The 13889-nt window shown below is 35.9% G+C and overlaps 1 protein-coding gene across 50 annotated transcripts in view; it reads left to right on the forward strand.

The window, feature by feature from the left end:
* Window positions 1-13889, forward strand: part of r3hdm2 (R3H domain containing 2) — a 52365-nt gene that overhangs the window by 25149 nt on the left and 13327 nt on the right. For 8 of the 50 annotated variants that reach the window (XM_078947137.1, XM_078947139.1, XM_078947122.1 and 5 more), the window contains exons 2-15: window positions 702-855; window positions 1401-1559; window positions 2736-2949; window positions 6014-6055; window positions 6544-6627; window positions 6778-6901; window positions 7032-7110; window positions 7437-7496; window positions 7913-8053; window positions 8476-8584; window positions 9298-9393; window positions 9691-9740; window positions 12747-12982; window positions 13464-13639. In XM_078947137.1, coding sequence (XP_078803263.1) covers window positions 2791-2949; window positions 6014-6055; window positions 6544-6627; window positions 6778-6901; window positions 7032-7110; window positions 7437-7496; window positions 7913-8053; window positions 8476-8584; window positions 9298-9393; window positions 9691-9740; window positions 12747-12982; window positions 13464-13639 — 1356 coding nt within the window. In that variant the 5' untranslated portion in view covers window positions 702-855; window positions 1401-1559; window positions 2736-2790. Of the gene's footprint in view, window positions 1-701; window positions 856-1400; window positions 1560-2735; window positions 2950-6013; window positions 6056-6543; window positions 6628-6777; window positions 6902-7031; window positions 7111-7436; window positions 7497-7912; window positions 8054-8475; window positions 8585-9297; window positions 9394-9690; window positions 9741-10441; window positions 10496-12746; window positions 12983-13463; window positions 13640-13889 lie in introns of all 50 variants that reach the window. The other 42 variants (XM_078947120.1, XM_078947108.1, XM_078947124.1 and 39 more) reach the window with 13 other exon arrangements.

A 13889-nucleotide genomic window follows, 5' to 3' on the forward strand; every position in this document is an offset into this window, starting at 1 on the left:
CTTCCCCACACTGGAAGTCCCCTATGTCATTGGCTATCTCATCTGTCCTACAGCAAAACAGTCCTGACAAGGACAATCGTGAATGATATTTAACAAAATCACACCTTATGCTTTTAAAAATACGGGGTTGAATGATGTCTAGTGAGCTTTTGAGTGTGGCAAAAATCAAAATGTAAATCTGCAGGTTTTATGCCATTTTGGAAAATAATAATGCATTAGAAACTATTTGTAGTGGGGAGGCTACTGCAGTGACAGTACAGCTTGAAAATACTGATAGTCAATGAAGTTTTGTCCTATTTACATGTTCTGGTAGTAATTTGTTGGAGAGATCTATAGAGAACATAAATGTCACTGGTTATGGTTTTGGAAAATCACAAGATGGCCCTCAGTTAAAAAAAGCTGTGATTTTCACCTCTGAGTTCTGTATTATTGCATGTAGACTCTTGGATCTGGCAAATAGCAAATTCAAAAAACCACCAATATTATTTTAGATCAGTGCAAACATCATAAAACCATGTAAAACCATAGACATAATAAAAAATCAAGCATTTTAAGAATGAATGAAACCTATGTGGCAGAAAGCTCCATGCTCAGCCTCTCTCTCCCCCTCCCTGCCAGATTTAGCAGCAGCAGCGATGAGTCACGCAGTGTGTGAAGCATGACGTCATCTGTGTCTCCCTCTTCTGCTTATGGTTGTCCAGGGCAAGACTGTAGGCAAGACCATGCTGCTGCAGTAAGCCGGAGGCAGAGAAGAGAGGCCCCAGACGACCTCTGAGGCGGTGGTTGGCCTGTTGGTGTCCCCTTACCTCCTCCTCTTGCTGGCAAACAGCTGCCTCTTCAGTTCGTCTGATCACTGTAAATATCTATTTTTCATTTTACTTTTTCTTTATTTTGTGCATGTTCTTGTCAAAACTGAAGATGTCCAGACTTCTGCAGAATCTTTGAAAAGTAGACCTCAAAGGAAACTTATATTTAACCAAACTGATATGTATATATAGATGAGTCTTTTTTTATTTGATGCAGCAATTTTTCCTTGTCTTTTAATATGGCTATTTATACTTTAACTAAATCTAATACATTTTTAAATAGAGTAAAATACTGTCCATTTTGAAATGAATTAATTAAATACGGTTTAGTGTTTTTTAGTATGGTTCACTTAGTTTGAGGGATTTCATGGAGTTAACTTTTAAAAATAAGATTTTGTCATTGCAAATTTTAAAACACATATTGACAGCTATTTTCCTAAATGATGCCTACCTAGAGTTAAATGACAGATTTAAAAAAATTACTAAAAATGAAAAATATTTATGCAGAATATTTCCAGGTACGGTACTCTAATTTACCCAAGTGAATTATTCTTGCTAATTGAAGTGTTTTTTTTGTGTTTTTCTTTTTTGCAGCCGTTTCCCCACAGGCAAAGGCTTGCTATGGACTGCACTTTGCCTCCTGCTATAGGCCAACCCAATACACTTCCTTAGTGGGTTCCTCTCATCTTTCTGTTTGTGGTTACTATCCAGACTTGTTGTACAGAGTCAGCACAAATCTGGTACCACCTACAGGTATCTGGTGTTAAATTATAAAACGTAGCACAAAAAGTAAGGATATTTGGGTTTGGAAGATTATCTCTTTAAATAATGATGTATACGGTTAGAAAACCTGTTGACTTATTTCTTAAATGGTGCCACATACGTAAGAAACATGGATTTGTAGGCTGAACGCTAAAGCCGAGTATGTGTGTTGCATTCATGAAAATTTAGTTGATTCTTCTCTACCGGTGCCAAACTCCTTCTACTGTTATTGCTAATAAATCGGATGGATGAATGGCATGCACCCTGCTAACAGTCATCAATAAGCATGCCACGTTTGACTGATTAGGAAAATGTTCATATGTAGGGCAACTTCAAGATGGTTTCCCTCAAAACTAAGATGCAGCCTTTTTGGCCCTTGCAACATCTCCAAACTGTTCCATGTAACTGTGAATGTCAAAAACAGGCTGTGAAATGAGCATCACAAAAAGATGACACTCCAAGCAGACTGTTTCCTCACCCTGTCATCACTTGGGTACTGCAGGTTGTCTTCTGCAGATTTCCATTTAAAGTGTGCAGGAGAACTGGCCAATGATTGTTTGTTCAGACAATATAGAACTGACTGTACATAGCCAGTTTCGGGTCCCATAGAGGTGCTAGCAGGACTGCCATGACTGCAACTGAATGTTAAAAGAAATGTTATGTTTATCAATGAGTCAAGCTTCTGCCTACAGCAGTTGGGTCATACAGTCAACATGTGAAGATGACTGCTTTGGTCATTGCTGCTGTGATTGTCATATTGTGATAGTGTGGGACAGATTTCTACTCATCGATGATGTTCTGCAACCAGTTGCAAACCCTTTTCTCTACCGTTTGGGATCCAATTATCCTCCAAAACGACGGCATTCACTGTAACACAACCGAGTTTACCAGAGGCTACCTTAGAAATGCAGCACCATTTAAAATGAACAGACCTTCCAACGCTTTATGATTTATTTCTGAAAAGCCTTGTTTTAGAAAATAGATAAACTATCAATCCCAAATTTCCTTAATTTTCGTGCTATGTTTATCAAATGCATGCGTTTTATACAACTAATTTACTTTTTATTTTGGTCACTAATCAATAAAAATGTTCAGTTATTTTTAAATAGATTATTTCATAGAAGCCAAGAGATAACATCTTACCTGTATCTCTCTCTTTTTTTAAAGCCTCTCCTGGGTACCCCACCCAACCCCTTTCCAACACTCACTCTCTCCTACGAAGATGTCAGTGAGTCTGACAACAGACATCCAGCAGGAGGGAGAAAGTGGGCCAATTACTGAGCCCTGCAATCGAGGCAAGACTTTCCCTCTGCTACAAGGTACCAAGGAAGGAACGGGGGAGAGCCTGGAGTATGAAGATGTCTCCCCACAAGATGTACAGGTATGATGTAACCATATAAGTTTGAGTTTGCTGAGTAACTTTAGAAGTTGTAAAACTTTTAAGGGAAATACTTCATACTTTAAAATCATAATTTGTATTGAGTAGACATGGGATTATATACCAAATATTCAACATTTTGTTGCATTACAGTTAAATTCAGTTTAATTCGGACAATAGAATGTTGGCTTTTTGTATTTGATAAACGTTAGTTGTCAGCAAATTGTGCCTAAGAAATTGAGTAGCAAAACACATTTACAATAACACTTCAGTGGAAGTGACATTCTAGAAAACAATTAGTATACTGATTATTTACTAAAACAAAATTAAAGCTTTTCCACCCAAGGCCATTATAGAATAGGGCCTCCAACATTGGCTCTCTTGAAGTTGTTTAAACTTCTAAAAGTGGTTGTAAAGCAGGTTAACCAATCTGTAAAACAGCCTGGCTATCAGTTAAAGATGGCTATCAGCATAGACGGGGAATATGTCTAACCCATTGACTCTGAGAACTGGTCTGAGTGAGTGTGACATCACCAATAGAAAACGACTTACTTTTGGACCCAACCAAATGAACTAAATTAAGTCAGCATTTTTCATGATAATAGATGCAGACATGTTGGAACCAGATGACGTCGGTAAGCAGTGATTGGTCCAAGTCGGTCTGAGTCACTGTTTCAATTAACCTCTCTCACCAATCAGGATTGAGCTTGCTGGAAGTCCACACCCATTCCATTGAAAGCAGGCTTGGGAGAATTTGTTAATCATTTTGAACGTTTTATGTGGGGTTCAGCAGGCACCCCATACTTTTATTGAGGCATCTGATTGGCTAGTTTAAGACTTCAAAGACTGTAGAAGAAGAAGAATAATGAGGGGAAAAAATCATTTTCAAGAACATTGTAAAATAAGGTATCAGAGCAAGAATTATTATTCTGACAAATATAATGACTGAGTAATAGCTGTTTATTTCTCAATAGATGTTTGTGGCTATGTCCGAATTCCTTCACTACTCACTACTTAGTGCACTATATAGTGCATTTGTCATTTTGTTGTGCTGTCCGAATCTGCAATTCCAAAATCGAGTGCCCTAGAAATTTCCCAGAAGTCTCTACGAAAAACCAGTGTGCATCGATGCTAACTAGATTGGTGAATATAGACCACGATGCATTGCGTTTGAACAATTTTTGCAAAGAAAATTTATTTTTTAAATAAAATATAAAGGTTTTCCATCTTCAGAAGACAGTAGATTCATAAATGGTCATCGCAAAACACTCATCAATGAGATTTTCGCTTCGTGAAATCGATGATTTCATATTTGCTATTTAAGAAAAATAAATAAAAAGAAGTAGTGAGCATTGTGTCTGAATTGCTTTTAAATTCCAGGGCACTACGTAGTCCTGCACTATATAGTTTTTAGTAGTTAGGGATTAGGGTGGGAATTCGGTACTTCCTGTTTGGAATAGGAGTGGGGAGGGGTCACTCAGTCCAGTTCTCTCATACATTCATTGGTTTAACCTATTTCATTATCTTAACTGGCTTTTAACACAATGAAAGTGAAAGAAAAATGCAATAACAGAAGCAGCTTTACTTTAGCTGCTGCTGCTATCAGTGCCAACATCAATGATGCTGTGTTACAAACCGCATTCTAAACTAAACTATCTATTCTAACCTTTGGTGTTGGTCCAACGGACAAACATTAAAAAAGCAGTACAAAAACTTAAAAAGGCACTGGTTGATAGAATTTTGTAATAGTTACATAAAGAACAGATCTAACATATTCAGGCACTAGACCAGTGCTTCTCAATTATTTTTTGCCAGGCCCCCCCTGGGAAAAAGAAAATGTTTCTTGCCCCCCCCTAACCCCCCACCCCCCATAACCCCCCCACCACACACGCACACTCGCGCGGTGACAAAATATTAGGTTAGTATCTATGAAAATTGTGTAAGTATACCTATAAAATCTGTCAGTCCTTATTAAAACTAGAAATATTTTTGACCAACTGAACCATTTGATGCTGAGAAAAATAATTAAATTAATAAATAATTAATAATTAATAATAATTAAATTTAAATTGATCTGAAACATTTACAGCACCAATATATTTAACGTTTTTAGTCTAACGAAATAGGTAAGAAAATATTGTGCTGATTTTTTTCTTTTCTTCTAAATGATGGATTGTTTATTTATGATCTCAAAGTGCAGCTGTTTTACTGCATTAGCTGCTGTCTTCATGTCAAATACTGACACCAACTAAACCACAGCCAGACAAAGAATACAATGATGGAAAATAAAGACACTATCAAGATCATCATCATCAAAATGTCTACAATAGTTAAGGATGACATTATTAGCATGAGCTGAGTAATCTAAAGGCACGTGATGATCCTGGTGTTGCGTAATCTAGGCAGCGCTTGCAGCGCTCCGCGTGCCCCGTTTCACCTGTCAGCCTTAGCCCACTGCCCCTCCCCTCTCCTTCTCACACATGCAGCCGTGTGTGACAGGAGACGGGAACGCGCAGCTGCAGGGACGGAAACTCACAGTTTTCAGGCTGTCACAAACACTTTGATAGAACAGATAATAGGATACCAATAGTGGACCAGTTTTTTTGGCACTAAGCCGCTGTCACCCCCCCCCCCCCCCGCACTCCACTGAGAATTCTTGGTCATTTATATGTATTTTAACCCATAAGAATCCACGCTGACATCAGTGTAACAGAAAAATATCAGAAATGGATTCTGTGGTCTATTTGGTTTGTGGTAAAATACACAATTTTATTTTTAAGAAAAAATGGGTCTGGGTTCTTATGGGTTTAAACATTTTGTTTCTTTACTTTTTCCTTTTAGTGTTTTTTAAAATTACTTCAGTCTTGTTTTTTATCAGGGGAAAAAGATTCTACAAATATTGACTTTTGAGCTAAATGGCAAATCTATGATGGTTAAAATTCTGGCTACATAGCCCAACTCTTAAAAATCTTTCTTAGCAAAAGCATAATTTAGGGTTACATGTTTTTTTATATATTCAGTTTTGCATACTGTGGCTAAAATTAATAACCAATACATTGTTTTGTAGAAACGGGCACCCAACCACAGCCATGGTAGGAAAAGGGCCAAGGTAAGGACATTAGTCATTAGTTGGTGTATTCATTTACTGATAGTATGAATTAAGAAAGTCTGTCTGGCTTTGTAAAGTGAACTAAGTTACCTCGCAATTCTGTTCCTTCAAATAATCTTCTTGCTGGCTGGTTGCACAAGGTAACCTTTTATAACATTAATCTTCTCAACAGCAGCTAACTACCTTCTTTGTATCATTGGCTTAAAATCTTAAACAGTAGAAGACCGCAGCTCTGCAGGTGGAGTGACTATGGTCTACTCACAGGATCATTTGTTCAAACCTCGTGCCTTCCACAAATGGAAGTGTCATTGGGCAAGGCAGTGAACAGCTGGTTGTCATTGATGTGTTTATTAATGGATAACTACATCTAGTTAATATTAGTGGCCAACTTTAATTCATCATCATAATTAGCTACAGTATGAATTGAAAAACAGCTTTTAAACATTTTTTGAAAATGCAACATGATTCATATGAGTATTGTTTTTCAGTCCAATGCAAAACTGAAGTTGGTACGAAGTCTGGCAGTTTGTGAAGAGTCCTCTGGTCCATTCAACGATGGACCTCCAGAATCGGTAACAATTTTTTATCCACTTAAATCTAAGTTATGGACAAGTAGTGGCTGTTTATATTTTTGATTAATCACAGACTTTTTTATGCCAAAATCTTGCACAGGGCTAGTAAATTTCCTAACTTTTAAAATAAATAAATAACTTTTTTTATAGGATATCATCCAGCTTCACATTAGCTGTCCATCAGATAAAGAGGAGGAGAAGTCTTCAAAAGATGAATTTGAAAATGAAGAGAAGGAGAAGAAGGACAAGACTCCTAGAAAGATGTTGTCACGTGGTGAGTCAATTTGGTTTATCCTTCACATGTAAAGACTGCATGCTGCATTTGCTAATTTTATTCTTTTGCTTCATATATAACATGCATTTTTCTGGGATGAATGAAACTTTTTTTAAAATCTTTTTTGCAGATTCCAGCCAGGAATACACTGACTCCACGGGCATCGATGTTCATGAGTTTTTGGTCAACACACTGAAAAACAATCCCAGGTATCAGATTACCATCTAAAGGTTATTGACAGTGTTATAACAACAAAAATACCACAAATCTAGAGTAACCAAGAACTCATTTAGTGCTCAGTTTTAGAGAAGAAATTTTACTAATTGAACTTTTGTAAAATTTATATAAAATGTACTAATTCTTCTGATATTGTTTTAGAAATTAGCCACCTTGTATTTAAGTTAGACCTTTATGAAATTGCTCATGTATCAAAAAACAAAGCATGTGATTTTTTAAGCTTCTTCATGTTAAATTCAAATCATGAACTTGCACCCTGTATGGCCTCAAGCATTATTTTCCCTCTTTGGCCCATTAGGGATCGAATGATGCTGCTTAAACTAGAACAAGATATCCTGGAGTTTATTAATGATGACAAGTAAGTCACGGTCTCCATAACACTTGCTTGTAATTCATGTTCAACCACATGCATTGCTTCTTAATACTAAACTAAGGTAATATGACTAAAATGTTAAGCCTCAGTTGATGTTGTTTTCCCCATGAGGTGGGTTTTAGGTGACAGCATCTAAGGTTGTAACTTTCTTCCCGTGTAACCACAGACTTATTGCTAGTCTGGAGTCATTCTTAGAACGGTCAATCATCTTGTTATCAAGAGCCTCAGGAGCTCCCGCGCCATGGAAAGTGATTTGTATGCATATCTAAAAGACAGTTACTCGAGTAAAAAAACATTAAAAAAAATTAGCATTCAAGTCCAAAAAGCAAAGTTTATTCTTACCTTTTTTGACATTATGGCCATTTCTTTCACTTGCTTGCTTGTTTTTTGTTTTAATGTAGTAACCAATATAAGAAGTTTCCTCAAATGACTTCTTATCACCGAATGCTGCTGCACCGTGTAGCTGCCTACTTCGGCATGGACCACAATGTGGATCAGACAGGCAAGGCTGTCATCATCAACAAAACTGGCAATACGCGCATGTGAGTGTCACTCCTATACTCAACCCTTTGAGTCTGGTTTATTTAGTTTATTCAACTTTTTTCTCTTTTCTTTATTTACTTATGTATTCATTTTTATAATTTCTAAATATTTATTTGTCTTTTTTATTAAATGAGAACAAAAAAACATTTTGTTTTGAATTTGACTGATTACCATAGATTGCATTATGTTTAGGCTGAATTGGAAATCTTTATAATGTGTTAATATAAAGGATGTAGACTAATATGGAGGACTGACGAATCCGGTTACCATTGTATTTAATGTTTCAAGATTTTAAATTAAGTAAAAAGGGTCATCTCCATTGTTTTGCATTTAAGTTGATTGCATTTCTTTTTTCATTTAAACATTTTTATATCTTGTGTAGCAAATTCAAAATTGTTTTCTTCTATGAAATTTACAACAGCCCAGAACAAAGGTTCTCTGAACACATCAAGGACGAAAGAAACATGGACTTTCAAAAAAAATTCATTCTTAAGAGAGACGATGCAAGTATGGACAAAGACGACAATCAGGTTTGCTTATTTTCATCAATAAATTTATCATTGTTATCTACTGATCATATTCTTTACTTTTCTTTTCTAACTTATTTGTTTAATAGTTTATTCCAACTTTTTTTGTTGTTGTTGCTATATTCAGGCCAAAACACCACTGCATAGTTTAATGTAAGATTTTGTTAAAACAAAACAAAGGCCTAGATACGGATCCAGGTAATGACCAATTTTTTCTGTTTTAGTTTTTAAAACACCTTTTTCAAGGTTACAGCTGACATCCACAACACTTTGGTGTTTTTGAGAAATATACATTTGTAAATCCTTTAGATCCAGATTGAAAACAGCAGATATACCGGTAATTTGTTGTTTAGACTGATACTTTCAGAAACAGTACCATTAATGGTCACATTTAGACTCTGGCCATGTTTTGTCCTGATGCACAAATATAGAGGGAAATAAAGTGTCTGATTTGTTTGTGTGATGGGTTGATATATTTGCTACCGTGGCACTAATTCATTGTTTTTCTATAATGTTGTGAAAACATGAATACAGATGCAGAGGCTTTTAGATCTGAAACACCTTTCAGAGATGCTTTCATGTGGTCGTAGCCTCATCTTTCACCTCAAAGCCAACTGTACTGATGTCACAACAGATTTTTTTGTTGCTAATGTGTTACTGTATACATATAATAATATATATGTTTTTGCCACTGTAATCGTCTTTGCAATTGTTAGATCCGTGTGCCACTGCAGGACGGGCGGCGTAGCAAGTCTATAGAGGAGCGAGAGGAAGAATATCAACGGGTACGAGACCGGATCTTTGCCCGAGAAGTAAGAATAAAGTAGTTGGCATTCAATTTCTCCTGTGGTTTTTCTTTCATTTTTTGATTTTTAAGTATAGCTTTTAGAAAAATATGTAATTGGCCACTGGTCTTTAACAATTTTTAACAATATTTATTCAATTACAGAGAGATTAGCAGGGATTTTTAAAATTGCTCAATGTATCTTATAATGTTTGTAGTGTTTTATGAACTACAATTTTGGACCAACACATTGCGTCTTATACTCTTTGAGAGATTAATTATTAAAAAAATTAGGGAAAAGAACGATTAATTTCATAATGTGTAGGTTTCCTTTTTTTTACAGTCCTCACAAAATGGATACATCAATGACAACAGGTGAGATGATGCCGCCTTGTGGATTTTTCAGTGTACAAAAAGTCTTTATCATTTCTTAGCTTTTCATTTCCATATTTTATTCAGCTGTTTTCAGAACTTTTAAAGAAGGTTTTTGATTTTCTATATACAGTTTTTGGTAATTCTGGTTTGTGATTTTCAATAAAGGAAGGAAAAATGCTGAATTGATTTCCGAACAAAGCTTTTACTTTTTATGATATAGATGCCATTAAATAATTATCCACTGGGACTATTTATTTGAACAATCAGGCCATGTTTTATGAGGTTAAAAGGTAACACAATATCTAATATCTGTAATGGCAATGGAAATGGAAAAATGTGGCACCAGAAATGACTGAATACAATTTGAGTGTGATATATAAATTGGGGATTATTATAATAAAGAACACTAAATACTTACAAGTGCTGTGTTATCATTTAGGGTTGCCTTGTATTATTTAGCAATAGTCACATTGTAATGTTTAACTTTCATTCCTAAAATATATGCACATCACCTGTTTATAATGCTTATATAATATAACTAATTTTATTTCAGCCTTCATTATTTTCTAAGCAGGCATTCTTCTGAGGGCAACACCTCTCTAAAATCCCACCTTTCTACTTTTTATCCCTTTTAAACCCTTTTTTTTCCCTCCCACTTAACCTGTGACCTGAACATTTTCTCCTAATGTTAACCTCAACAGGCTTTCCACTGAAGGCTACAGCTCTACCTCTCAAAAGAGGAGGCAGATCTTTAGGTATTGGGGTGCTGCTGACTGACCCATGTGTTGCCATGCTCATTTTTGAAAATGATTTGGTGATGATAGTGGTGACTTGTGGTGGATTTCTTTGCTTTGCATAGTCGGCTGATTAATGGCTACTACAGCACTGCACCGTGGGGCTTTCGATAGCCCATGCATGGCTACTTCATGGTTTCACTGGTAATTGATTGACCTATTTACGCTACCACCCATCCATATTTAACTACAATTTTAAATAAAACAGCTGCATCAAGTCCACAGTGAAGTGGACAGTTGTGGTGGGGTTAATCATTTTTTGTGTCAGTAGATGATATATTATTTAAAGGATGTGTTCATGAAGTGCAAATAGTTCTGCAAAATACCTTAACAGAAAAAAATAACTGAGAATCATTCATATATAAATATGCATTCGTAATACAAAAGTGTTATTGTTTTAAAGTTTTTTATCATTTTTGAACGGGTACATTTAAAAAAATATCTTTGTCCTTTATTTTTAAACTTTTATTAGCTGTTTGTTTAAGTCCATTAACACACACAAAAAGCATGAAGAAAAGCACATTTGTAAAGATGACAGGTGTCTTTTTTTTAAAATCAGATTTCCTAGTTTTTGCTCTCCTGTGATTTTTAAATACACATGGATAAAAGCAGCAGTGCTACTGTAAGATCATAATTTTCAAAAATGTCAGAATTTACTGAAAGGCTACTCTTTCACATGATGGTTTTAAAGACCCTCAGCCAGTCTTCTGTCGAGGACTTTCTAAAAACTGGTGCAGAAGTGAGATATGTTTGATCCTAAAGACTTTACCCAAACCAGCATGGCATCCTCTCCCACTATAACTGTTTTAGAAACATTTCTTTGAACGCCTGCAGTCTGTAAGTTTCAAGTTACAGTGTGTCCTAAATGCAGCTGTGTGCTTGTCTCCATTGACCATTTTTAATAGATCTTTCAAACAAGTAAAAAACGTGTTTGCTCCTGTCCTCCGGCAGTAACTAGGTTAGTCATTTTTGTAACTTGTCTGCTGCCTTCATGTAAAATATTTTCTAAAATAATCAAAAATGAATTCCCGTATCTGTCTTACTCCTTGGTTTATCCTTTTTTCTTCTTAAAATGTTTTCTCAGTACCCAAATTGCTAAGTTTCAAACAGGCCCAACAGAAAGGCTTTAAAATAGATCGTATTATTTTGTTTTCAGAAATTTTTATTAGCTGTGGCCAACAGTAAAAACTACTCAATAATACTTTATTTTATGTAGATTCCCCTAAACATGTTACATATTAAAGCGTTGTGTGTTTCTTTTTTAACTTGGAGATGAAAAAAGCACGTTGCTCTGATGCATTTTCCCTTTTTATGTCTTTGCTTTAATCATACTATAGGACTTCAGAGTTTTGTCTTCTTGAATTTAAATTACATTTGTTCTTTAAATTAGTTTTTTAAACAACTAATAAACAAAATATTTTCGTCAACAATGATAACCATTCTTAAAGGTGACATACATCCAGTGATAATGGTTGGCTTCTCTAAAAGTACTTTAGCTTTCATCATGAATCATTTATCAAGTCTCTATTGATATAGATCAATCATGCAAGTCTGAGTCTGGATATAAACTTGCTTCTTGACATTTGAATGTTCACGTACGTTTGATATGAATTAAAATGAATGTGTGTCATATTTAATTTCATTGTTTTATTGGTAATTGCATGACCTCTATCTTGTTTTTTGAAGAAAAAAGTAAGACCCGTTTGCCAGAACTGTTTGACTTGTTAAATGGATCCACGGTGGTAATGTTTGTGTGCTAAACCCACAGAAATGTGTTCTCTTCTGTAACTGAAGGTTGTGTGGAATACCTTTCCCCTGCATGCCTCCCCCCCCCCCCCCCCCCCCCCCCCATTTGATGGGTTTGTATTTGTGGTTGCGTATTTACAGCAGGAAACAGTTCTGTTTTGTTTGTTGCCTGCTATGTATTGTAGCTAAATTAAACCAATCAGTCTGCATCGTTGTTGAATGCACTACTTCAAGTTTGTCAAACCGGGACTTCATTTCTTTCTTTTCTCTCTATTATAGTTTCCATCTTTGCCAACATATGTCAATTTCAAGTTGTCTTATGTCTTTCAGAACTATTTGTGTCTTTTCTTTGCTACTCCTAACTTATCTGTTATTTCACAGCTTTTATCCCCTACCTTTTACCCCTAAAATCATGCTTATTCTTGTGAGTAATTTGTTGCTCTTGCATGCTACGTCTGTTTCTCAGAGGGAATCGCGAGAGCTCAAGCCGGGCATCTAGCAGTCGTCAAAGCAGTACAGATAGTGACATGAAGTGCCTGGAGCCGCGACCCTGGAGCAGTACGGATTCGGACAGTTCCAACCGCACACTTCGGCCACCTGTCACCAAGGCCAGCAGCTTCTCTGGCATCTCCATCCTCACCAGAGGCGATAGCCTTGGTAGCAACAAAGGATCACAGGGAAGCTGCAAAGGCTCCCGCTCTGGTAAAGACTTTAGAAATAGCAGGCAGTTTTAGTCTCTTTTGACACTACCATCATGGAATTTTTTTCTAAAAAAAGCTTTTACGTTTAATTAAATGGTGAGCACAGCCAATAGAGTTCTGCCTGGCTGTTATGCAGTTTATTGATGTTAAAGTTAAGAGATTCCGCTTGATTCGTACTTCTAAGTTTTTGCTTTGACTACAGATCATTTTACAATTCTAGTTCTTACACTGGTGAGAATTAAATTTATTGTAAAATATTATAAAAGGAACAATTCATTTTCTTTTAAAAAAAACAAATTTCTTTTTGTGTAAAACTAAAAATTTAAATGGTTTGAGCTTTTTCAAAAAGGTACCGTAATTTGAATTGTTTGGGCTCAGAACCCAAAACACAGTTGTTGTTTTACTTTTAGATTGTTGAACCATCTAATAATGGTAACAGCTTTTCCTATTGATTGTGTTTTTGTCGTCTTTTGCATTTCTAGGCCTTCCTCTGATCAGTCCTGATTTGTGTCCTCCAGCTTCAGTCCCACAACCCAGTCGTAGCCTGCTTCCTTGCCCCGCTCAACAGCCACAGCAAACACAGCCCCAGGCTCCACCACAGACTGCCCTGCTCCCCACACCCCAGCAGCACCCCATGGGTAACCACATGATTGCTCAGGTAAACGACCTAATACCCCACTGCCAAACATGTAGTTAAAAAAAAAGTATAATTGCGTATTAAGGTGCACAGTTAAAAAGTATACCTTTATAAAATAAAATATCAAAATCATTGTTTATCTCTTGAATTTAGTTCAAATTGTTAATAAAATCGTATATGGATTTTTACATGCAGACTGATACATTTCACTTTTTTAAACATTTTTATTCTTAACGGTTAAAATTTGTATTATTCTATCTGTTAACAAAAA

Source organism: Oryzias latipes, chromosome 5 (genome assembly GCF_053564925.1).
Source record: "Oryzias latipes strain Hd-rR chromosome 5, Olatipes_Hd-rR_3.1".
Classification (NCBI taxonomy): Eukaryota; Metazoa; Chordata; class Actinopteri; order Beloniformes; family Adrianichthyidae; genus Oryzias; species Oryzias latipes.